At 41.1% G+C, this 23,996-nt stretch overlaps 6 protein-coding genes across 23 annotated transcripts in view; all 6 read right to left on the bottom strand.

Annotated features, from left to right (window-relative positions):
- Window positions 1-23,996, bottom strand: part of LOC146582303 (protocadherin gamma-C5-like) — a 292,403-nt gene that overhangs the window by 177,987 nt on the left and 90,420 nt on the right. The gene's annotated exons all lie outside the window — the stretch shown is intronic.
- On the bottom strand, window positions 529-3,193 carry LOC146582308 (protocadherin gamma-A7-like). Its single transcript, XM_085294124.1, has 2 exons — window positions 2,615-3,193; window positions 529-1,321 (listed from the first exon to the last, which is right to left on the bottom strand). The coding sequence occupies exons 1-2, from the start codon at window positions 3,017-3,019 to the stop codon at window positions 560-562; spliced, it is 1,167 nt and encodes a 388-aa protein (XP_085150250.1). The 5' UTR covers window positions 3,020-3,193; the 3' UTR covers window positions 529-559.
- LOC146582307 (protocadherin gamma-A7-like) lies at window positions 3,246-6,867 on the bottom strand. The gene is made up of 3 exons (XM_085248715.1): window positions 6,150-6,867; window positions 4,088-4,856; window positions 3,246-3,272 (listed from the first exon to the last, which is right to left on the bottom strand). The coding sequence occupies exons 1-3, from the start codon at window positions 6,533-6,535 to the stop codon at window positions 3,246-3,248; spliced, it is 1,182 nt and encodes a 393-aa protein (XP_085104841.1). The 5' UTR covers window positions 6,536-6,867.
- LOC146582306 (protocadherin gamma-A7-like) lies at window positions 7,635-10,396 on the bottom strand. The gene is made up of 2 exons (XM_085248700.1): window positions 9,709-10,396; window positions 7,635-8,421 (listed from the first exon to the last, which is right to left on the bottom strand). Exons 1-2 carry the CDS (start codon window positions 10,083-10,085, stop codon window positions 7,635-7,637), a joined length of 1,164 nt encoding a protein of 387 aa, XP_085104826.1. The 5' UTR covers window positions 10,086-10,396.
- Window positions 10,891-23,996, bottom strand: part of LOC146582302 (protocadherin gamma-A11-like) — a 113,626-nt gene continuing 100,520 nt past the window's right edge. For 5 of the 10 annotated variants that reach the window (XM_085295013.1, XM_085295006.1, XM_085295039.1 and 2 more), the window contains exon 2: window positions 13,690-15,246. In XM_085295013.1, coding sequence (XP_085151139.1) covers window positions 15,232-15,246 — 15 coding nt within the window. In that variant the 3' untranslated portion in view covers window positions 13,690-15,231. Of the gene's footprint in view, window positions 15,247-17,946; window positions 18,021-23,996 lie in introns of those variants that run through there. The other 5 variants (XM_085294990.1, XM_085294961.1, XM_085294998.1 and 2 more) reach the window with 2 other exon arrangements.
- LOC146582305 (protocadherin beta-15-like) lies at window positions 19,953-23,712 on the bottom strand. Its single transcript, XM_085294112.1, has one exon. The coding sequence runs from the start codon at window positions 23,436-23,438 to the stop codon at window positions 20,949-20,951; it is 2,490 nt and encodes an 829-aa protein (XP_085150238.1). The 5' UTR covers window positions 23,439-23,712; the 3' UTR covers window positions 19,953-20,948.

Raw genomic sequence — 23,996 nt, 5'->3', positions numbered from 1 at the left:
CCTAATGTAATGATTATCTGATTCTGACATAATTCAGTGAATGTAAAGTCTTACGGTGACTCAGGCAGCATCGAAAGCATAAGCACTGTAAAATAAATCGGTATGAATGAGTCGAGTAATTGAATAGACATTGGATGAGCATATGGACTCCACAAGAAAGTAAGAATGCTTTTAAGAAACGCATACCTTCTTGCTACTTTGTCTTAATATTTTACCTTTCCAGGGTCCCTTTGAAATATCTTCATAACTAGGGCAAGAGAATGGTAAGCAAGTAAAACACTGCCAGGAAACATTGCAAAGAAACTTGGAGTGTGATCATTAATACTCTATAAACAAAGACATTTGGATATAAAAAAATAACTGGAAACTGTTAGGGACTTTATAAGAGGACATTCCTTTAAAAAGTAACCATGTAAGACCTTTTACAGAAGCTTTGTAGGCCTACCTATATGCAGAGGAAAACTGAGACGCTGTCCTTGGTGCTGAGAAATGTATAATGCTGGGAAGATTTTCATCAGAGTAATTAAGTAAAGAACAAGAATAAATATAGAAATATCCTCTAACTGACCTCTAGAGGAGAGTCTGGTTCATCCAGGATGCTCTTTTCACTCTGTATCCGCTGCATCGTTCCTGTAGAACTGGGGTCCATAATCAGCACGTTCTGACTACCAGCTCTGCCGAACTTACAGTCACTCTTTCTGGAGTCAGTCGTCCTGCACACCTCGTAATTGTACACATGTGGCAGAGTCCCTGTCCCCACAGTGTCCGAGTAACGTGGTGGATAATATGGAATGACAGGCAGGTTGGAGTGATACAGGATGCGAGACTGTCTCCACCTGTAGATTTTGACTGATATAATAACCACTAAACACGTGATGAAGAGGAAGGAAACTACAGCCAGAGCCAAGACTAAGTAAAAAGTCAGGTTGTCATTGTACTCCTTGTCGTGGGTCAACTCAGTGAACTCCGACAGCACTTCAGGGAAGCTGTCCGCCACCGCCACGTTAACAATGACTGTAGCTGAACGAGAGGGCTGCCCGTTGTCCTCCACTATAACAGTCAGTCTTTGCTTGACAGCATCTTTATCAGTGACTTGGCGGATAGTTCTGATTTCTCCATTCTGTAAGCCCACTTCAAACAGCGCCCTGTCTGTGGCTTTCTGCAGTTTATAGAAGAGCCAGGCATTCTGTCCAGAGTCCACATCAACAGCCACCACTTTCGTCACCAGATAGCCCACATCTGCTGAACGAGGAACCATTTCAGCCACCAGAGAGCCACCAGTCTGGACTGGGTACAGAACCTGAGGGGGGTTGTCGTTCTGGTCCCGGATCATTATTTTCACAGTCACGTTGCTGCTGAGTGGAGGAGAGCCTCCATCCTGTGCTTTAATTACTAACTCAAACTGTTTGATTTGCTCATAATCAAAGGTGCGAACCGCGTTAAGAACCCCAGCTTCACTGTTTAGAGACACATAAGTAGAAACTGGACTCCCACTGACCTGTTTTTCCTCTAAAAGATATGAGATTCTAGCGTTTTGATTCCAATCAGAGTCCCGCGCACTCACAGTGAATATGGAAAATCCAGGAGAGTTATTCTCTGTGATATAAGCAGTATAGCTGTTTTTATCAAATAATGGTGCGTTGTCATTGACGTCAGAGATTTTTAGATGCAATTTTGTTGAACTAGACAGAGGGGGAGACCCAAAATCGGTGGCTGTAATTGTTATGTTATATTCTGAGACGGATTCTCTGTCAAAGTGTTGATCTGAGACCAAATTGTAATAATTTGTCAGTGATGTTTCAATTTTAAAGGGAAGTTTACCATCAATCCAACATTTAATTTGCCCATTTCTCTCAGAATCTGCGTCTTTTATATTCAAAATTGCAATAGTTGTCCCGGGAATTGCATCCTCTGACAGGGGACTAGAAAATGACATTACATGTATAATAGGTTCATTATCATTAACATCAGTAACATCAAATATAACTTTACTTGTCCCAGTTAGTCCACCGTGATCCTTTGCCTCTACCCTCAACTCGTATTTTCGGTATTTTTCATAATCTATCTGACCAGACACGTAGATTGTTCCCGTCTTTTCATCAATCGTAAATATTTCTGCTACACTTCCTTTCATTTTGGACAAACTGTATGTAATGTGTCCATATGATCCACTGTCTGCGTCTGTGGCATTTACTGTAATAATACTAGTCCCTGTTTTCGTGTTTTCCAACACAGATGCTTTGTACACTGATTGATTAAAAACTGGAATATTGTCGTTGGCGTCTAACACAGTCACATCTATACTTACTGTACCAGATCTCTGCGGTGTTCCTCCATCAACTGCGATTAATTTCAAAGAGAAATGCGGGTGTCGCTCTCTGTCTAAAGGTTTCTGGAGCACCATTTCAACATATTTACCACCATCTGGATTTGAATGTTGTTTCAATATAAAATTGTCGTTTGGGGACAGAATATAATTTTGCAGAGCGTTTTGGCCCACATCTAGATCCTCCGCGCTCTGCAGAGGAAAACGTACTTCAACTGCAGCTGATTCGCTTATTTCAAAACTGATGGGTTTATCTTTGTTTGGGAAGACAGGTGCGTGATCATTTATATCCAAAACCTCGACAGTTATTCTGTGTAGTTCCATCGGGTTTTCCAAAATCATTTCAAAGCTGAAACTACACGGCGTTACGTCCCCACAAAGCTGCTCTCGGTCTATTCTCTCATTCACGACCAGAATCCCTTTGTCTGTCTGCAGCTCGGTGTAGTGAACATTTTCTCCGGTCACGATACGGGCCCGCCCTGAGCTGAGCCTTTTCAGATCCAAGCCAAGATCCTGCGCCACATTACCGATAACAGAGCCTTTCTTCATCTCCTCAGGTATAGAATACCGAATCTGACCACCTACCATGTTAACCGCAAGAAGCAGCAACAGAAGCGATCCTATGCGACGTCGTACTCCACAAAATGATTCCCACCCTGGTGATATGTAAGGTAGACGTCTTATAGGCGCCATTACTCAGACAAAAAAGATACAAAGAAAGAAAAAATCGTCTCTTTAGGCAGTAACAAAAATACCCTAGTATACCAGTAGCTGGTTGGCTCATAAAATTGTTCTCCACCGTTAAACGGAAATCTGTGAGACTTCGTTCACATGAACCCTCGGCAAAACACAGAAAGCCGTCCTCGCCGTGTGATTTCTGAGAGGATGGACTGAATGACAACAAAACAGAGATATTATTTCAGCGGCCAACAGCGTCCCTTAGAGTCTAAAAGGTAGAAATCACACGAGACTTGAATCTTTGTAACAACGATCTAAGCCGTGGGGATCAATATGAAATTACTTTCATTAATAAAATAATTTTTCACTGAAGAGTGTATACAACTAATAGTGAGTGGAAAAGTTAAATTGAGAACGATCTACCACAAACAAGATAAGTTTTAATTACATTATCTACCAGCTGAACAACAGTGCCGAGAACCAGGGGAACAAAATCACTAGAATAGAACTGCTACTCTCAGAAAAGAAATATAGATACACCAGTCGAAAGATCATGATAACCAGAAACTAAAATAATTCCCTGGCTTCAAATTCTTAGAAAGAGTAAAAACAATATCAGCATAATTAAACAGGTTAAGCAAGTAGAGATGAGTAACAGAAAACATTTTTTTTGTTTCTTCGCAGGCTTCAGGAAAAATAACGTTGCTCTTCAGAAATACGTAGCTGACTTACTTCTGCTTCTTTTTAGTATTTTACTTTGACAATGTCGTCTTTATCGTCTTATGGGGATGCAATAAGCAAGCACAAAACATTGCACAAACACCAGGAGTATGATCATTAATCTTTTCTCCAGCACAGCTTCAGTATATGAAATACTGGAAACTATTAGGGACTTTTAGGGAGAACTTTCTTTTAAAAATTAACTATGTAAGACCTTTTACAGAAGCTTTTTAGGCCTACCTATATGCAGAGGAAAACTGAGACGCTGTCCTTGGTGCTGAGAAATGTGTAATGCTGGGAAGCTTTTCATCAGAGCAATCAAACAAAGAAGGAGAATAAATACAGAAATATTCTTTGACTGACCTCTAGAGGAGAGTCTGGTTCATCCAGGATGCTCTTTTCACTCTGTATCCGCTGCATCGTTCCTGTAGAACTGGGGTCCATTATCAGCACGTTCTGACTACCAGCTCTGCCGAACTTACAGTCACTCTTTCTGGAGTCAGTCGTCCTGCACACCTCGTAATTGTACACATGTGGCAGAGTCCCTATCCCCAAAGTGTCTGAGTAACGTGGTGGATAATATGGAATGACAGGCAGGTTGGAGTGATACAGGATGCGAGACTGTCTCCACCTGTAGATTTTGACTGATATAATAACCACTAAACACGTGATGAAGAGGAAGGAAACTACAGCCAGAGCCAAGACTAAGTAAAAAGTCAGGTTGTCATTGTACTCCTTGTCGTGGGTCAACTCAGTGAACTCCGACAGCACTTCAGGGAAGCTGTCCGCCACCGCCACGTTAACAATGACTGTAGCTGAACGAGAGGGCTGCCCGTTGTCCTCCACTATAACAGTCAGTCTTTGTTTGACAGCATCTTTATCAGTGACTTGGCGGATAGTTCTGATTTCTCCATTCTGTAAGCCCACTTCAAACAGCGCCCTGTCTGTGGCTTTCTGCAGTTTATAGGAGAGCCAGGCATTCTGTCCAGAGTCCACATCAACAGCCACCACTTTCGTCACCAGATAGCCCACATCTGCTGAACGAGGAACCATTTCAGCCACCAGAGAGCCACCAGTCTGGACTGGGTACAGAACCTGAGGGGGGTTGTCGTTCTGGTCTTGGATCATTATTTTCACAGTCACGTTGCTGCTGAGTGGAGGAGAGCCTCCATCTTGTGCTTTAATTACTAACGCAAGGTGTTTGATTTGCTCATAATCAAAGGTGCGAACCGCGTTAAGAACACCAGTTTCAGAATTTAAAGACACATAAGTAGAAACTGGACTCCCACTGACCTGTGTGTCCTCTAAAACATATGAGATTCTAGCATTTTGATTCCAATCACAGTCCCGCGCACTCACAGTAAATATGTAAAAACCAGGAGAGTTATTCTCTGTGATATAAGCAGTATAGCTGTTTTTATCAAATAATGGTGCGTTGTCATTGACGTCAGAGATTTTTAGATGCAATTTTGTTGAACTAGACAGAGGGGGAGACCCAAAATCGGTGGCTTTAATTGTTATGTTATATTCTGAGACGGATTCTCTGTCAAAGTGTTGATCTGAGACCAAATTGTAATAATTTGTCAAAGATGTTTCAATTTTAAAGGGAAGTTTACCATCAATCGAACATTTAATTTGCCCATTTTTCTCAGAATCTGCGTCTTTTATATTTAAAACGGCTATGGTTGTACCAGGTCGGGAATCCTCGGACAGGGGACTAGAAAATGACATTACATTTATAATGGGAGCATTATCATTAACATCAGTAACATCAAATATAACTTTACTTGTCCCAGTTAGTCCACCGTGATCCTTTGCCTCTACCCTCAACTCGTATTTTTTGTCTTTCTCGTAGTCAATCTGACCAGACACGTAAATTATTCCGGTGTTTTCATTAATTCTAAAAATGTCCGCTGCACTTTCTTTCATTTCGGATAAACTGTATGTAATGTGTCCATATGATCCACTGTCTGCGTCTGTGGCATTTACTGTAATGATACTAGTCCCTGTTTTCGTGTTTTCCAACACAGATGCTTTGTACACTGATTGATTAAAAACTGGAATATTGTCGTTGGCGTCTAACACAGTCACATCTATATTTACTGTACCAGATCTCTGCGGTGTTCCTCCATCAACTGCGATTAATTTCAAAGAGAAATGCGGGTGTCGCTCTCTGTCTAAAGGTTTCTGGAGCACCATTTCAACATATTTTCTTCCATCTGGATTTGAATGTTGTTTCAATATAAAATTGTCGTTTGGGGACAGAATATAATTTTGCAGTGCGTTTTGGCCCACATCTAGATCCTGCGCGCTCTGCAGAGGAAAACGTACTCCAACTGCAGCTGATTCGCTTATTTCAAAACTGATGGGTTTATCTTTGTTTGGGAAGACAGGTGCGTGATCATTTATATCCAAAACCTCGACAGTTATTCTGTGTAGTTCAATCGGATTTTCCAAAATCATCTCAAAGCTGAAACTACACGGCGTTACGTCCCCACAAAGCTGCTCTCGGTCTATTCTCTCATTCACGACCAGAATCCCTTTGTCTGTCTGCAGCTCGGTGTAGTGAACATTTTCTCCGGTCACGATACGGGCCCGCCCTGAGCGGAGCCTTTTCAGATCCAAGCCAAGATCCTGCGCCACATTACCAATAACAGAGCCTTTCTTCATCTCCTCAGGTATAGAATACCGAATCTGACCACCTACCATGTTAACAGCAAGAAGCAGCAACAGAAGAAATCCTATGTGACGTCGTACTCCACAAAGTGATCGCCATTCGGATACGCAACTCAGGCATGTTAAAGTCGCCATCACTCAGACAGAATATATATATATGTAGAGAACGAACGATTTTTCCGTTCAGGTAGTTTAAATAATGTCCTAGTCTATCATCCCTGAAGCTACATTTACAATTGTCAACAACCTTTATAAAGTTGTGAGTCCTCGTTCAAACGAAATCTTGACAAAAGAAGATGAGCTGCCCTTAATGTATGATCACTGAGGGGATGGACTGGATGACAACGAAAGACCGAAAATATTTAACTGGCCAACAGCGTCCCTTAGAGTATAAAACGTGGAAGTCATATGATTCCTGAATTTCAGAAGCAACACCGCAAACCCAACATCAACACATTTTATCTTGCGTGGAAATCAATATGAAATGATATCAAAACACCATGTTCAATAAAATATTTTCACTTCAGCATGTATGTCGCAACGAATTTTGTGAGGAGATATAGTTAAAATGGACCCACTAGAATAATGAGAGATTATCATTCAAGTAATTTCTAAACCCGGTAAACAGAAGAAACCGTTGCAACAAAAAATAAAAAAAAATAAAAATAAAAAAAAGGAAAAGGAAAAAAGAGAAAGAAAATGGAAGTATTACTTTTTAAGGAATATATGTATAAATCTATATATCAGTTGCTAAAATAATTCATGTGTCCTCAGGATCTTATAATGACTAATTTAGAATCACTAGAAAATATTTTGGCACTCAACTGTCTTGTCATGAAATGTTTTCATGGGAAAGACATAACATAAGAATGCTATTAAGATATGTGTGAATGATTGCTCTGCTTAACATTAAAATGTTTTTTACTAAACTTTCAGGGTAGTCTCGTTCTTTAGAATGTTGTGGAAACCAAATAATATCATTAAACAAAATGTCAGAAGACACTGCAAAGACATGTTTAGAACATTAAAACCCATTTATTTATACTAAAAGAAAAATATTGGCCTCTACCCCTGATTATTCTGGAGGATGTGTGGAGAATGTGTCAATTGTGGTAACCTAGAATTACCTGACTGCTAATGTAAACTAAGACTCTGTTCTTGTTGCTGGAAATTTTGCAACATTAAGAAGCTATTTCATTGAAGCAATTACATAAAGGATAAGGAACAGATGTGTCTATATGAAATGACAAACCTCTAGAGGAGAGTCTGGTTCATCCAGGATGCTCTTTTCACTCTGTATCCGCTGCATCGTTCCTGTAGAACTGGGGTCCATTATCAGCACGTTTTGACTACCAGCTCTGCCGAACTTACAGTCACTCTTTCTGGAGTCAGTCGTCCTGCACACCTCGTAATTGTACACATGTGGCAGAGTCCCTGTGCCCAAAGTGTCTGAGTAACGTGGTGGATAATATGGAATGACAGGCAGGTTGGAGTGATACAGGATGCGAGACTGTCTCCACCTGTAGATTTTGACTGATATGATAACCACTAAACACGTGATGAAGAGGAAGGAAACTACAGCCAGAGCCAGGACCAAGTAAAAAGTCAGGTTGTCATTGTACTCCTTGTCATGTGTCAACTCAGTGAACTCCGATAGCACTTCAGGGAAGCTATCTGCCACCGCCACGTTAACAATGACTGTAGCTGAACGAGAGGGCTGCCCGTTGTCCTCCACTATAACAGTCAGTCTTTGTTTGACAGCATCTTTATCAGTGACTTGGCGGATAGTTCTGATTTCTCCATTCTGCAAGCCCACTTCAAACAGCGCCCTGTCTGTGGCTTTCTGCAGTTTATAGGAGAGCCAGGCATTCTGTCCAGAGTCCACATCAACAGCCACCACTTTAGTCACCAGATAGCCCACATCTGCTGAACGAGGCACCATTTCAGCCACCAGAGAGCCACCAGTTTGGACTGGGTACAGAACCTGTGGGGGGTTGTCATTCTGGTCTTGGATCATTATTTTCACAGTCACATTGCTGCTGAGTGGAGGAGAGCCTCCATCCTGCGCTTTTACAATGAATAACAGTTGTTTGATTTGCTCATAGTCAAACGAACGCACTGCATGCACCACTCCACTTTCTGCATTAACAGAAACGTATTCAGATACTGGAGACCCATTAATCTCACAATCTTCCAAAATGTAGGAAACGCGGGCGTTTTGGTTTTCATCGGGGTCTTTAGCATTAACAGTCATGATAGAAAGACCAGGAGAGTTATTTTCCACAATCCAAGCCCTATAAAAATTTCGAGGAAATTTTGGGGAATTGTCATTAACATCTGACACCTTTAGATTAAAAGTTTTTCTGGTTGACAGCGGAGGGGAGCCCGCGTCTGAGGCAATAACGGTGATGTTAAATTCTGACAAACTTTCACGATCTAAGGCAGCATCAGTTATCAGTGTATAATAACTTCTCACATTGGATTTAATTTTAAAAGGAACACTGCCTTCGATCGTGCACCTTACCTGTCCGTTTTCACCCGAATCAAGATCTTTCACATTAATAATGCCAAGAGTGGTACCCGGAGCTGAGTCTTCTGACACAGGACTAGTGAATGACATCACGTTAATGACCGGTGCATTATCGTTTATATCCAAGACCTCAATTTCAACTTTACTAGAATCTGTCAGTCCCCCTTGATCTTTCGCTTCAACTCTGAACTCAATCTTTTTGTCCATTTCAAAGTCGATTTCCTTTGCCACATATATTCGACCAGTAGCTTCATCTATATCGAATAAATCAGCTATCCCTGCCTTTGATTTTGAAAAGTAATATGCCACTTTTCCATTTGAACCGGTATCAATGTCGCTCGCATTCACTGTAACAACATGCGTGCCTTTTGGGGCATTTTCAATCACCGCGGCCTTATATAAGGATTGATTAAACACTGGAGCATTGTCATTCGCATCTAATACGTTTACCTCTATATTTACTGTCCCAGATTTCTGTGGATTTCCACCATCAACGGCCAACAGTTTTAAAGATAGGCGTGGCTGTACCTCTCTGTCTAAAGGCTTCTGAAGCATCATTTCAGCATATTTACTTCCATCCGGATTAACATATTGTTTCAACACAAAATTGTCTGTCGGAGTTAAAATGTAGTTCTGCAGACTGTTTTGCCCAACATCAGCGTCCTCCGCACTCTCCAGCACAAAACGGGAACCGAGCGCAGCAGATTCGCTTATTTCAAATTCCAAGTGACTGTTCTGAAAAGTGGGAGCGTTATCATTTACATCCAATACCTCTATCGTCACAGGGTGCAGCTCCATCGGTTTTTCCAATAAAATCTCAAAGGTAAAGCTACATGGAGTCAAATCCCCACAAAGCTGCTCTCGGTCTATTCTCTCATTCACAACTAAAGTCCCTTTGTCTGTTTTCAGCTCTGTGTACTGAATGCTTTCTCCCGTAACGATACGGGCCCGTCCAGAACGAAGCCTTTTTAGATCCAAGCCAAGATCTTGTGCCACATTTCCAACAAGGGACCCTGTTTTCAGCTCCTCTGGGATCGAATATCGGATCTGTGCCTCCGCTCGATAAAGAAAAAGGACGTGAAAAACAAACAGGCTGGCTGTAAGTCGCATTCGCCATCTTACAACTCGGTCTCGATGTTCTACTCCAAATGCCATTTTTGAAAACAGGTCTTAAAAACCAAAACCGAGCAATGGATCGAGGGCTTTAACTTAGAGAGGAAGACTCACACACCCTAGGTCGATATATGACGTTAAATAAAAAAGCAGGTGTGTATTCTATTTGATCCAGCTCCTATGAAAAGCAGATCATCTGCCGTTACAAAACGCAGTGATGGGGGTGGAAACAGCCCTGTCTCGAAATGCATGGCAGAATAGATTTACCAGGCAACAGCGTCACTTAGAGGGTATAATATGAAACTAGAAAAGCCAATGACCACGTTCATCACTCTGCACACTATCTCTGTAGAAATAACGTAATGATTTCACTTTGAAGGCACGTACGTCTGTTAAGTGAATTAAAGAATGCAGAAAATACTGACTTTCACTGTTAGAAAAAGATTAATTCAACTGGAAAAAAGCAAAAAGTGTGTGACACAAAGCAAAAAGACCACTGGCACTTTCTTCTCTTTTTCCTCTTTCTTTTTCTTTTTAAAACATTTTTTGATAACAGCGGATTTCAAAGTTACTGTCACATGTCCCCTTATGACATAAAAAATACACATTGCTAGTGACCTGTAAATTTTAAAGAAGAACGAATGATAATAACGCAAAACTTGCTTGCTATTAAATGAATCTGAAGTTATGGGTTGTCGTTTTTTATTATTTATTTATTTATTTGTTATTATTTATATAATTAACTGCATTATAAATAAAACATACAAGTGGATCCTAAATGAATGGCCTCTTCAAAGTCTTAGAAATCTCAACGATAATAATGACGACTGCATCTCAGAGCAAAGCACTTCAGCACCAAGGACAGTGACAGGACAGTGGAGCCGTTTCCATTTCAGAATGTAACTACTACAGTATTTAGACGTAATTATATTAACCCTGCATAAAAACAAACATTGTCATTTGATGAAAATATATATATATATATTAGTGTTCACACAAGCCAATATAATCAACCGGAGACGTGATGCTTGCACTGTATCCTACAAAGTTTCCAGCGTCATCCATACTAACCAAGGTCTGAGTTATTGCACTTATTTGATGTCACTGGATGGGGGGGGGGCTATTCGCTGATTATGTATAACGCAAAGATAAAGTTTTTGTCAGTGTGTTTACTTTGTCTTGAGTGGAGTCGGTGAAATTGTATAACCATCTTCAAATGAGGAGCTATTGTTACACTTTGTTTTACAGACAGATACTGTTTACAGTCGGAATGATAGAAGAAATTCTCTTCATGACTGTTAAAGCAAAAGTGTAGTTTAAAACTATTTATTAGCAATGCTAGATTACTGACACACAAGCGCCCAAATGTAAAACATAAACAAACCTCTATCGGAGAGTCTGGTTCATCCAGGATGCTCTTTTCACTCTGTATCCGCTGCATCGTTCCTGTAGAACTGGGGTCCATTATCAGCACGTTCTGACTACCAGCTCTGCCGAACTTACAGTCACTCTTTCTGGAGTCAGTCGTCCTGCACACCTCGTAATTGTACACATGTGGAAGAGTCCCTGTGCCCAAAGTGTCTGAGTAACGTGGTGGATAATATGGAATGACAGGCAGGTTGGAGTGATACAGGATGCGAGACTGTCTCCACCTGTAGATTTTGACTGATATAATAACCACTAAACACGTGATGAAGAGGAAGGAAACTACAGCCAGAGCCAAGACTAAGTAAAAAGTCAGGTTGTCATTGTACTCCTTGTCATGTGTCAACTCAGTGAACTCCGACAGCACTTCAGGGAAGCTGTCCGCCACCGCCACGTTAACAATGACTGTAGCTGAACGAGAGGGCTGCCCGTTGTCCTCCACTATAACAGTCAGTCTTTGTTTGACAGCATCTTTATCAGTGACTTGGCGGATAATTCTGATTTCTCCATTCTGTAAGCCCACTTCAAACAGCGCCCTGTCTGTGGCTTTCTGCAGTTTATAGCAGAGCCAGGCATTCTGTCCAGAGTCCACATCAACAGCCACCACTTTAGTCACCAGATAGCCCACATCTGCTGAACGAGGCACCATTTCAGCCACCAGAGAGCCACCAGTCTGGACTGGGTACAGAACCTGAGGAGGGTTGTCATTCTGGTCCTGTACATGTACAATAACTGATGTGTTACTACTTTGTGGGGGTGACCCACCATCTTGTGCTTTAACTCGTATTTGATACTCTTTGACTTGTTCATAGTCCAGTGAACGCAGAGACTGAATGACTCCACTTTCTGTATTAATGGAGAAATATGCGGATACCGGATTTCCATTCAGCTCGTCTTCAAAAAGAAAATATGATATACGTGCATTCTGGCCCTGGTCCAAATCAGTAGCACTAATCTGCAACAGAGGGACACCTGGAGAATTGTTTTCCGTTACCTGAGCGCTGTAAAGACTTTGACTAAAAACTGGAGCGTTGTCATTAATATCGCTAACTTCTAAATAGACGGATTTTTTGTTCGATAATACTGGGAAGCCCTCATCAGTGGCAGTGAGAGTAATGTTGTACGTGGGAAGCTTCTCTCGGTCGAGAGTTTGCGCAGTGATTAATGTATAATAGTTTCTGAGGGAAGATTTAATTTTGAAAGGCAGATGTTCATCTATAGTTAAATGCACCTGTCCGTTTTTCCCAGAATCTTTATCTTGGACACTAATTAACGCCACAACTGTGCCAGGAGGAGAATCTTCTGAAATCTTCCCCGAATAGGAAGCCATTGTGATTACTGGACTGTTATCATTTTCATCTACTATTTCGATCACTAACTTGCTGGCTCCTGTGACACCCCATGGATCTTTTGCTTGGAGGTTTATCTCGTAATTTGAAGAAGCCTCATAATCGATATCCCCGACTAGTTTAATCTTACCCGTGTTGGAATTTATTTCAAAAGGACAAGCGGAACCATCTTCTAGGTGTGTGAATGAATATGTAACGTTACCATTGTAACCTTGGTCAGCGTCTACTGCACTGACTGTGGCAATAATTGTGCCTCGTAAAGCATTTTCCAATACAGAGGCTTTGTATATGGACTGTGTAAAAACGGGCGAGTTGTCATTTGCATCCAGCACAGATATGTGTATTTTTACCGTTCCGGACATCTGCGGCTCGCCACCATCGACAGCCGTTAATATGAGCGCATGTTTGCTTTGCTTCTCGCGGTCCAAACCACTCTGAAGCACCATTTCGGCATATTTACTTCCATCTGCTCGAGTATGTTGTTTGAGAACAAAATGTTCGTTTGCTTTTAAAGAATAACTCTGCAGTGAGTTTGTCCCTACGTCAGGATCAGCTGCACTATCAAGCAAAAACACAGTCCCAGTCGGCGTCGATTCGCTAATTTCTAATTTAATTTCTTTTTTTGGGAAAACGGGAGCATGATCATTTATATCTTGTATTTCGATAGTAATGGAAAACAATTCGAGTGGCTCTTCAAGAACAATTTCCAGACTAAAGCTGCACGGAGATTTCTTAGCGCATAATTGTTCTCTGTCAATTCTTTCATTGACAACGATATGGCCTTTGTTCTGGTTCAGCACGACATATTGATTATCATCTTCTATTACCAGTCGAGCTCGACCAGATACCAACCGTCTGACATCCAAGCCCAGGTCTTTTGCAATGTCCCCGACAAAGAGTCCTTTCCTCATCTCTTCTGGTATAGAATAGCGGATTTGTCCATTGACAGCAGCAACCACAAAGAAAAGCAAAATGGAGACGTTCCACTGACGCAGGGTACCGTTGTGCTTCATATTATCCATTTCTTCCCAGTAATATCAGGTCCAAAACAACACAGTCATCGGTACAGAAAGCTCCAGCTATTTATCATAGAGGCTTTGCAGTGTGTACAGTCTTCTTTTAAATTTACCCAAAGCCACGACAGCTTAATAGCCATCGCCTATCTCCTTTAAAGACGGGTGGTGACTTTGTGTCTTTAATACGCATTGCACAAGTCTGCTTAGGCAACAGCACCACCAGCAGTGATGAACTAAAACGGCAGGTGTCTGAGCACTGATGCTCCACTGTTTAGCCTTTCCTGACTACTACATACATTGTTTTTTAGCAACACCCATGCAAAAGAAAGCAAAATCTCGATAAGATCTCGATAAGCATAAATAAAAAGATAAACGAATAAGTTAAATAAATGAAGCATATTTTTTCCATAACGGGTGATTAATATACTGTCTGTTTTATTATTATCTCTGTTTACAAGTCATCTTATGACCACCTAAGTAGGTCCAAAATTTGCCGTGAATGGAGTGGGCTGACAGCAACAACAACGTTTTCTGATACAATATATGCAGCAGACTAAAAAGTATAAGAGATTGAGCGAATTCATTTGACAAACATTATGTTGAGACTGAAGTGTGGACAAACACACAGATTCTGTGTAAAACCATACTGAGCTGCATATCTGCAGAGAGAGGCAGGCTGACAGATGGTTACATAGATAAATGAACAAATGTATACAAAGATACAGTAGAGAAGGAGTGGGTCGATAGACGGATAGATAATCTGATCTAATCTAACTGATGAGTCCAATGACCTAGATTTGAGCAGTGGAATCAACATTGAAAGTACTGCTACACTCATCCAGAGGCATGAAAAAATAATGACACATTTCAGAGCAGTATGTTTTTTGTTTTTTTTTTTGGTTTGTTTTCTTTTTTGTAGAGCTGAAAGGAATGGATAAATTTGATAGGTCTTGATACTTTCTTGCATGTTTCCCTCCTCACACATATTAGCATCCTGCTGAAGAGCAAAATATTTTGTGCACCATGATTGAGCATTATTTAGGCAAAGACTCCACAGCAGAAGCCAGAAATATTCACATTAATATTCATGTAGCATAAAGCCTAGGGTAGAACTACACAACGCACACAAACTAGAGTAATGTTGCTGCTGTGTTTCAAGACTGCTACCTGCAGTCTCAGTCCTGCACCAATATGACTTTCAATGAAACATTTCTGGGGATATTTGTTGTATAAACACTCATAACATTTCATATCTAGTGTCAATGTAGATCATGGGTTGTGGTGAAATACTATCATGTACTGTGTAAAGGGAACTGTGAATTTCATATTAATTGTGGCTGTATATTGCAATGATAAGGATTTTAGTGTTTGGGGTGAGATTTCAGGGAAAAGGGGAAATCAAAATAATCTTACCTATTAGATTGAAGTGGAAGATTCATCCAGGAAATGCACCAAGAAAAGAAAGAAGAAAAAAAGACAGTAGTTAGTATGTATCCTGAAGAACAACAGCAATAAAATAAAATAAAATAGAATTCATGCATATTTATTGGTTTTACACACTGCAAGTGCAATACCGATACAATGGAATACCATAATTTGATCTTTTGAGTTTTTGAAGCAGCATTTTACCCAGACCAAAATATTTTAGATTTAATAATTTAGTGTTTGAGAATTTAATTGCACTGATTGTTCCTCCTCATGTTTAGAACACTGTTGTGCAACTACTGTGCACAAAAAAAAAAAAAAAAAAACTGTGACAATTTATCACATAAAACACTAAGGATTTGGTGCAAAATCTAGATATTTTAGTGACAGTATGTGATAACATTTAAGAAGGTCATGATTTAAGAACCTGGTGAAAAAAACAAAAACAAAAACTAATCAACTAAAACGTTGATGTCCCCTCTGGACAAGATGATTCTGAAAGCCAAAGCAAGACAAAACAAGATTACCCTCAGTTTTTAGAATCACTGAATCTTAGTGAGACTTTCAATATTTAAAGTAAGCACTTATGTAAACTGGAAATTCTTTCCTATCTTACAGCAGCACTGCTGAAACAGAGCTGTTCTTGTGACCTAGATAGAATTAAACCAAAAAATATGCGCTGCATTTAGAAGAGAATAGAATAGCTTTTTATTGTCACTGTTACAAGAACAATGAAAGGCAGTTTGGCATTACTCTGTGTATGTGAAGTACACAACAGCGTAAGTATTTACACAATAACAGACAAATTTACATTTACACAAGAAAGATATGTACGTTATACATGCACCTGCAAAAATGCGGATACACCCATACAAATATACACACACATACATACATATATGTATATATACATATATGCATGCGTACATACAAACACACACATATTTCCACATAAACGCTTACATATATATAAATACACATACATGCCATCTGAGGAGCAGGTGCATTGAGAGGTGCAGTGCGATCAATGATATTGCACATTGAGTGTGTGTGTGTGTGTGGGGGGGGGGGGGGGTTGCTATACTAAATAAGGTTATAATAAAGAGGTAGGGGTGTTGGTTGCATTGAAGTATAAATACAAATATGGTTTATAAATAAGGTGTAAGGTCCATGAGTGTTGGCAGTGCAGTTATCCTCCAATCAGGGTGGAGGTAGGGCATGTTTGACAGCCTGTGGGTAAAAACTTCTGTTTAGTCTGTTTGTCTTCGACCTGATGGACCTGTAGCGTTTACCAGAGGGAAGGGGGGGAAAAAGTGAGTGTCCAGGGTGCGAGGGGTCTTTGATGATGATACTGGCTTTCTGCTGAAGTCTGCCAGTATAGATGTCTCTGAGGGAAGTTAGTGAAGTGCCGATTGCCCGCTCTGCTGTCCTCATCACCCGCTGCAGTTTCCTCTTGTCCTCCGCGGTGCAGCAGTTGAACCAGAGTGTGCAGCAGTAGGTCAGAAGGCTCTCAATGGTGGAGCAGTAGAAGTTTACTAGCAGTCTTTGGGGTAATTGGGCCTGATGTAGTTTCCTGAGGAAGTACAGCCTTTGTTGTGCATTCCCTACCTGGTGGGAGATGTTTGTGGACCAGGTAAGGTCGGCCGAGATGTGGACTCCAAGGAACTTAAAGCTTTCTACCCTTTCTACCTCCTCCCCATCAATGTAGAGGGTAGAGTGCTCAGATCGCTTTGTTCTTCTGAAGTCGATTACCATCTCCTTGGTCTTGGCTGTGTTCAGATGCAGGTTGTTGTCGTCACACCATTGCTTCAGATGCTGAACCTCCTCTCCGTAGGCTGAATCATCATTGTTGTGTTAAAGTGTTCCTCGATGCGCTGTTTGTATTTGCACTTGGCTTCTTTTATGCCTTTAAGCAGAGATTGGCATGCCTCTTTGTAGACTTGTTGGTCTCCTGATTTGAAGGCGCTGTCACGTGCTCTTAGTAGGGCTCTCACCTCACTGTTGAGCCATGGCTTCTGGTTCGGGAACACATTAATAGTCTTTGTTGTTGTTACACTCTCAGTACATAAGCGTATGTATGAGAGTACGGCACATGTGTGGCCCTCAAAGTCTGATCCTTCTGCAAATACACTCCAATTCGTGTTATCAAAAATAGCCTTGTAGGGCCGTGGTGGCTTCCGCGGTCCACACTCGTACTGCTTTTACCGATGTTTTTTTACCTTTGAATTAGAGGTCTATAAGCAGGGATCAGGGACAGAGAGAGATGGTCAGAGAGTCCGAGATGAGGCAGTCGGGTTGCTTTGTAGGCATCTGGGATGTTGGCATTGACCTGGTCTAGTGTGTCGTTTTCCCTCATCGGAAAGGTCACGTTTTTAAAGAATCGAGGCAGGACAGATTTCAGGTTTGCGTGGTTAAAATCTTCTGCCACGATCACAGCGCAGTCCGGGTGCTTTGTAAGCTGTTTATTATTGGAGCGCCCGAGTAGCTCCATGGCTGACTTAGCATTAGCTTGCAGCGGCACATAAACTGCTATTATTGTGATCGCTGTGAGCTCTCTCGGCAAGTAGAAGGGTCTGCACTGCACCATCATATATTCTATGTCCGGGCAGCAGTGGACGACTTTAACTGTGTTGCTGGTGCGCCAGTTATTGTTTACAAACACTAGCAGACCTCCTCCACGTTTCTTACCAGACTCTTTGTTCCTGTCCGCTGTGAATGTAGCGTGGCCCGCTAGCTCAATCGCAGTGTCTGGGTTAAAAGAGTCCAACCAAGTCTTTGTGATGATCATAACACAGTAATCCAAACAGCGTGAGGTGATCCGCAGTCGTAGCTTATCCATCTTGTTATTTAGTGACCGTGAGTTGGTGAGGAAGAGGCTCAGAATAGCCAGTGGGTGTTTCCTGTGCTTCCGTCGCCTACGCCACTTTAGCGGTGGAATTGGAGTCAGTGACCCCCCGGATCTCAGGGGGAATTGAGTCCCAGTCATTGTCAGCGAAGGTGTACAGGTTTTTGTGGTTTAGAACCGCAAGCAGTTCAGTTTTGCTGTACTGCATTTGTGCTCCTGCATGTCGGAGAAAAAGTGAAACAAAAATACACTAAATAAAAAGAAAACCCTTAAGTTGAGGAGACTGCCGGGTCGCCATCTTGGGTACTCCTCCACTCCTAGCACAGATGAAATTAGGAGCACAAATGGTAAATGGACTGGTTCTTATATAGTGCTTTTCTCCTCTCACTGAGCACTCAAAGCGCTTTATACAACTTGTGCATTCACCCAATCATACCCATACACACAAGCACTTTATCTAAGGTTTTTAGTGCTTCTATCTAACATTCACTGGCATTCACACTCCGATGAATGCATCGGAGAGCAACATGGGGTTAATATCTTGCCCAAAGGATATTTGGCATGTAGACTGGAGGAGCCTGGGATCGAACCGCCTACCTTCCGGTGAGTAGGTGACCCACCTGAGCTACAGCCACCCCCTTACGACCTCAGATCCTGCTGAATTATTACTAAGCGGAGGGGGGGAGAGCACAAATGGGCCTGGAGCTATAACAGAAACACATATGAATTCATGAGGGTACTCTTTTCACGACAAAACCTCTTTGCTTCATCATCATGGCACTCTGTAGTATGCAAGAATAGGCACACTCAGGCACCTTATGCGACACAGAAACACATGCACACACTTCACAGTTTAGGTGTTGTGTAAGATTTTAACTACTGACCTGAATAAAGCTTACAGCCAAACACACACACACACACACACACACACACGTATATATATATATATATATATATATATATATATATATATATATATATATATATATATATATATATATATATACACTTGTTTTTTAATGTAGGAATAAATATGATTTGCTTTTACTGTTGTGTGTTTACTGTTTTATGTCCTAAATTTAATGTTAAGTAGGCCAGGGTAGAGTCTAATAACAAAAGGAAGGGGGGGGGGGGGGGAGAGAAAAACACCACTAACACTACTTTGTTTAGGTATAACAGGTATAATATGGTCACCGATGACTACTGATGATCTTTCACACTGAGAAATAACTGTCACTAGACAATTACCAAATCATTCTAATACATCCAATTAATGTCTAAACTATAACAGTATGTAGTTATCCACATGTATTTTATTATTAAATTTGCATTTAACTTTTAAGAATATAGTAATATTATTTTCTCCAGTCTACCCGCTTGTGCCCAAACCCCCCACTTCCTTCTTTTACAAGTTCCTGCACTTGATATACTGTCTACCAAAGGCAATAAAGAAATATGAAAGGCAACTATAAAGCTCTTACATAGACTAATGCACATCTGGTAGACAAAGGCACAGGAGAGAAAAAAAGAGTCACACAAAAAAGGCAGGCAATCTCCCATAAACTAAATTTAAAATATGTGACTATGTTCTCATGAGTTCTGAGAGTGTGCAAGCGGTCACCCCCTTCCATTTAGAGGAGTAAATTAAAAAGAAATTAAAACGGGTTACCTGAAAGCAGAAGTTAAGAAGCAACAAATCAGGAACTAGTTATTCTAGTGACACACAAAGGGAATTTTCTTTCTTCTTTCACCTCACTTGTGACCACTATAAGCAGGAACTGCTCTGTTATTATTATTGTTATTGTTGTTTATGGGGGAAAAATTAGTCAGAAAGGAAAAGGGATGCTTTTCTAAAAGTTTATTTTTCATCAAATGCACAAAATCTATTGACATATGGTTCAATAAAAGGTATGTAGTGCAAAGCTTTATTTGATCCCCCCCAAATAAATAAAAATACTGACAACCTCACAGGGGTGTACTATGTCAGCTGGGATTGGTTCAAGCCCTGAGACCCCAAGCTGGATAAGTGGTAACATAATAGATGGGCAAATGAAGGATGAAAACAATGACAAAAGTTGGCTACAGTAAAGCAAAGAGAAAAATAAAACAGGCTGAATATGGAAAATTACAATTGCAATTAATGTTTTTACTCAGGCAAAAACAAAAATACCACAGACAGAGCAAAAGACTTAGACCTAAGACTACTTCTCTTCAACTATATCACTTTCAGAAGACATAGGGATGAATGAAGACGTCATAACGGTCTGCCCTGCATTTTGAATGCAGAAAATGAGACATTTCAACTAATGTATTTAATCAGTTATATGTTTTTCCACACTGAAAGGTATTACAAATATTATGTTGTGTCTGTTACTTGTTCAGATAAGATAAAGGGGATCAACCATAGAATATTTTTTTCTTAGATTAAAAACAGAAAATAAATGTAAAAAAATGACAGAAAATTTATAAAGTTACTAAACGCTACATTTAACTGTCACAGGCAATATAAATAAATACAATACATACTTTAGTTACACTTCTGTGATACTATGTCTAATAATATGTCAAAAGATCAACACCTATAAGTTTGAGACTACCTGTGTCCAATGTGTCAATGTGGCGGTGAAGTTGAGGTTATATATAAAAGACAACATATTCGTGCACAAATACATCCATATATAAGACAAAATCTTTTAGAACCACTAGATCCATTACGTGTATATTTAAAGTAATTATATAGAAGCATTAATTATTTATTTAGTTTTTAAAGAAACCCCAGTTACAACATTTTTGTTAAAAAGGTCCATCTCAAATCCAACATGTTAAAACATGCTATGGCACACTCTCATTTGATCACATAACAGGGATGCGGTGCACCTGCCCTCACCTTCAGCGTTGCCCTGTCTGCACTGAGGCGCCTCAGTGTGTTTTTCTGATAAGCCGCACTTCTTTTCTTAAGAGTGTCGGTGTCTGTATTTGATGCGAAACGAAAATCACCTCTCCACGACCCGGTGGTCATAAAGGAATCATATCGCTCATCATTCAGCAAGGTGCCGCAACGGCTAAAATCTGCAAAACTAGAGGGGCAATAGGTCGTGGGGAAAACGGGCAGACTGGCTGTGGTTGAACGGTAAACGTAGCCACGCCGACAGAGTTTAAAATAAAACACTCCGCTGATTAGAAGGATAAACATAGAAGACACGGTTGAAAGAGCGATTATCAAATAGAGCGTTAAGTTATCGCTCTCTTGTGACTCATCTGCAAACTCTAAAAGTTCGCTTAAAACGGGGAGCCCATCACCAAGCATTATGCTGACTGTCGCAGTGGCAGAGAGAGATTCGAGCCCGTTGTCCGTTACTAATACAACAATAGTATGTTTTGGTTCATCGTCCTCTATAAATGTTCTCGTTGTTCTGATTTCCCCTGTATGCAGATCTACCATAAACACGTTAGGCCGTGTTGCTTTGATTATTCTGTAAGAAAGCCATGCGTTATGACCTGAGTCAGCGTCCACAGCCACCACCTTAGTAACCAGGTAACCTCTAGGCGCTTCAGCTGGTACCATATCTTCAGCAATGTAACCGCTACTTTGCACAGGATATAAGACCACAGGTGCGTTGTCATTTTGGTCCTTAATAAACACATTTATAATGCAGGTGGTGGAAAGTGAAGGCCCACCGCCGTCTCTAGCTGTCACTTTAATTTGGAAGTAAACTGACTGTTCGTAGTCAAACATGCGTGAGGTAAAGACCTCCCCCGTGTCTGAGTTGATGCTTAAGAAAGATGACACTTCTGAGTTTCTGTCCTTTGATATTTGGTATTGGATTTTAGCGTTAGACCCGTCGTCAACGTCTTCCGCTTTGACTTTAATGACAAACGTGCCAACGGGTTGGTTTTCCAAGATGTTGGCATTGTACTCGCTTTGCATAAATGTCGGGGGGTTATCATTTATATCGCTAATCGCGATTGGTATAACTTTTACACTAGTAAGTGGGGGAGAGCCCGCATCAGTGGCAGTTACTGCGAGGTTATACTCTGGTTGCACTTCCCTGTCCAATATTCCATCAGTCACTAGCATGTAATAGTTTTTGACCTCCGATACTAATTTAAAAGGAACATTTTTTGAGATCGTACAGGTGACACGCCCACTGCTCCCAGTGTCCATATCATATATATTAATCAGAGCAACCATAGTCCCTGGTTTGGAGTCTTCAGCCACGTTAGAAGAGGCCGACTTTATTTCTATCACGGGCTTATTGTCGTTCACGTCAATCACATCAATTATAAGTTTACAGTGTGAGGCCTGGCCACCGCCATCTTTAGCCTGAACATCTAGCTCGTGTGAGCTAGCTTCTTCATAGTCAATGACACCTGATACGCGAACTTCTCCGCTTAAAGGGTCAATTTCAATAACACCTCCCAACTTGTCAGACAGATGACTGAAGGAATAAGTTATCTCCCCATACACCCCCTCATCCAGGTCCGTGGCCTGTAGCGTGGTTATGATAGTCCCTATGGCTGAGTTCTCTGGCACAGAGGCTTTGAAAACTCGCTGGCTAAAAACTGGGACATTATCATTGGCATCTAAAACACGGATAAGGATAGAAGCAGTTCCTGATCTAGCCGGATTTCCCCCGTCAATTCCATTGATTTTCAGTACATGTTCAACTTGTGCCTCCCGGTCCAATGCCTTTTTAAGAACTAGCTCAGGATAAGCATTTCCGTTCATTTGGTTACCCATTTCCAGTGCAAAATTGTCATTCTGGCTCAGTGTATATTGACGGACAGAATTCGTGCCGAGATCGGGGTCATGCGCGCTCTCTAAGGGAAAGCGCCTCCCTAGAACTGTGGATTCCACTAAATCCAGTTTTATCTCCCCCGTAGGAAACACTGGGCTGTTGTCATTCATATCTGTAATGTCCAAAACTATGCTGAATGCTTGAAGGGGCTGTTCAAGTAAAAGCTGATACTGTAAAATGCAGGCAGTGGCTTGTGCGCAGAGCTCCTCTCGGTCTATCCGTTGGCTGATCAAAAGATTGCCTGACGCAGTGTCCAGTTCACACAGCTGGCTTGTTCCTTCTGCAACAACACGGGCTCGACGAGCATCAAGCTCTTTCACCTCCAGCCCCAGATCCCGCGCAACGTTTCCAATCACAGAGCTCCTCTGCATCTCTTCTGGAAGAACATAACGGACTTCTCCAAACGAAACAGCGGAAAGGAGACTAAGAAATGAAAAATGCAGCCACCACTTTAACTGAGGTCGACGCATCATCAATAAACATTTTTTCAGAAATGGATGCACTGTCGACATTATAGCTAAGTCGTTAACATACATCCAAATACCGAACTGAAAATGCAACTGCAATCCTACGATTTCCTGCTTCTCTGGCTGAGTTAATCATGCTCTATTAAGAAAGCTGTCAGCTCGGATTTCTCTCTCTCTCTCTCTAACCTCTTTTTTCATCTCTCTCTCCCCCTCTCTCTAACTCCCTCTCTCAGACAGCTCCACATACAGCCTCTCTCCTTTTCTCCCCTCATACACACACACACGATAAAAAGAGAAATGCGCATGTATACACAGCCGCCGGTCCTAACCCAATACTCTAGTTCCACTGACACAGATAGAGGTAGACATGAGCATCCATGACTCAGACTTTATAAAAGAGCGTCACCAAGAGACTGAGAGAATAACTGCAGCTGTCTGTAATATCACTTTCCAGCACGTAACCAAAGTGAGCTCAAGTTGGGAGCTGAACATTAACTGCTATAACTACTAATAAGACAAATACGATCATTGTATTTTAAACAACACGATATGGACACAGTTAAAGCAATATTTATATAATGTAACAGAGTCTAGTATGGGATCCAGGATCTGATGTGGGCCCCGATT

The sequence above is a fragment of the Mchenga conophoros genome, linkage group LG2 (genome assembly GCF_057382185.1).
Source record: "Mchenga conophoros isolate Kocher_MC1m ecotype Shallow Benthic linkage group LG2, M_conophoros_male_GT1.1, whole genome shotgun sequence".
Taxonomy (NCBI): domain Eukaryota; kingdom Metazoa; phylum Chordata; class Actinopteri; order Cichliformes; family Cichlidae; genus Mchenga; species Mchenga conophoros.
The sequence above is the reverse complement of the archived record's forward strand: the minus strand, read 5'-3'. Positions and strand labels throughout refer to the sequence as shown.

Coding starts and splice junctions, on each gene's coding strand:
- LOC146582308 (XM_085294124.1), bottom strand. CDS start 3,019: ATGGCGCCTATAAGACGTCTACCTTACATATCACCAGGGTGGGAATCA. Junction 1,322..2,614: donor TAACTGTCGAGGTTTTGGAT/ATAAATGATCAC, acceptor ATGATCCGGGAC/CAGAACGACAACCCCCCTCA.
- LOC146582305 (XM_085294112.1), bottom strand. CDS start 23,438: ATGTATGTTAACGACTTAGCTATAATGTCGACAGTGCATCCATTTCTG.
- LOC146582306 (XM_085248700.1), bottom strand. CDS start 10,085: ATGGCATTTGGAGTAGAACATCGAGACCGAGTTGTAAGATGGCGAATG. Junction 8,422..9,708: donor ATGGAGCTGCACCCTGTGAC/GATAGAGGTATT, acceptor TGTGACTGTGAA/AATAATGATCCAAGACCAGA.
- LOC146582307 (XM_085248715.1), bottom strand. CDS start 6,535: ATGGCGACTTTAACATGCCTGAGTTGCGTATCCGAATGGCGATCACTT. Junction 4,857..6,149: donor ATTGAACTACACAGAATAAC/TGTCGAGGTTTT, acceptor CGTGACTGTGAA/AATAATGATCCAAGACCAGA. Junction 3,273..4,087: donor AACCAGACTCTCCTCTAGAG/GTCAGTCAAAGA, acceptor TCTACCTTTTAG/ACTCTAAGGGACGCTGTTGG.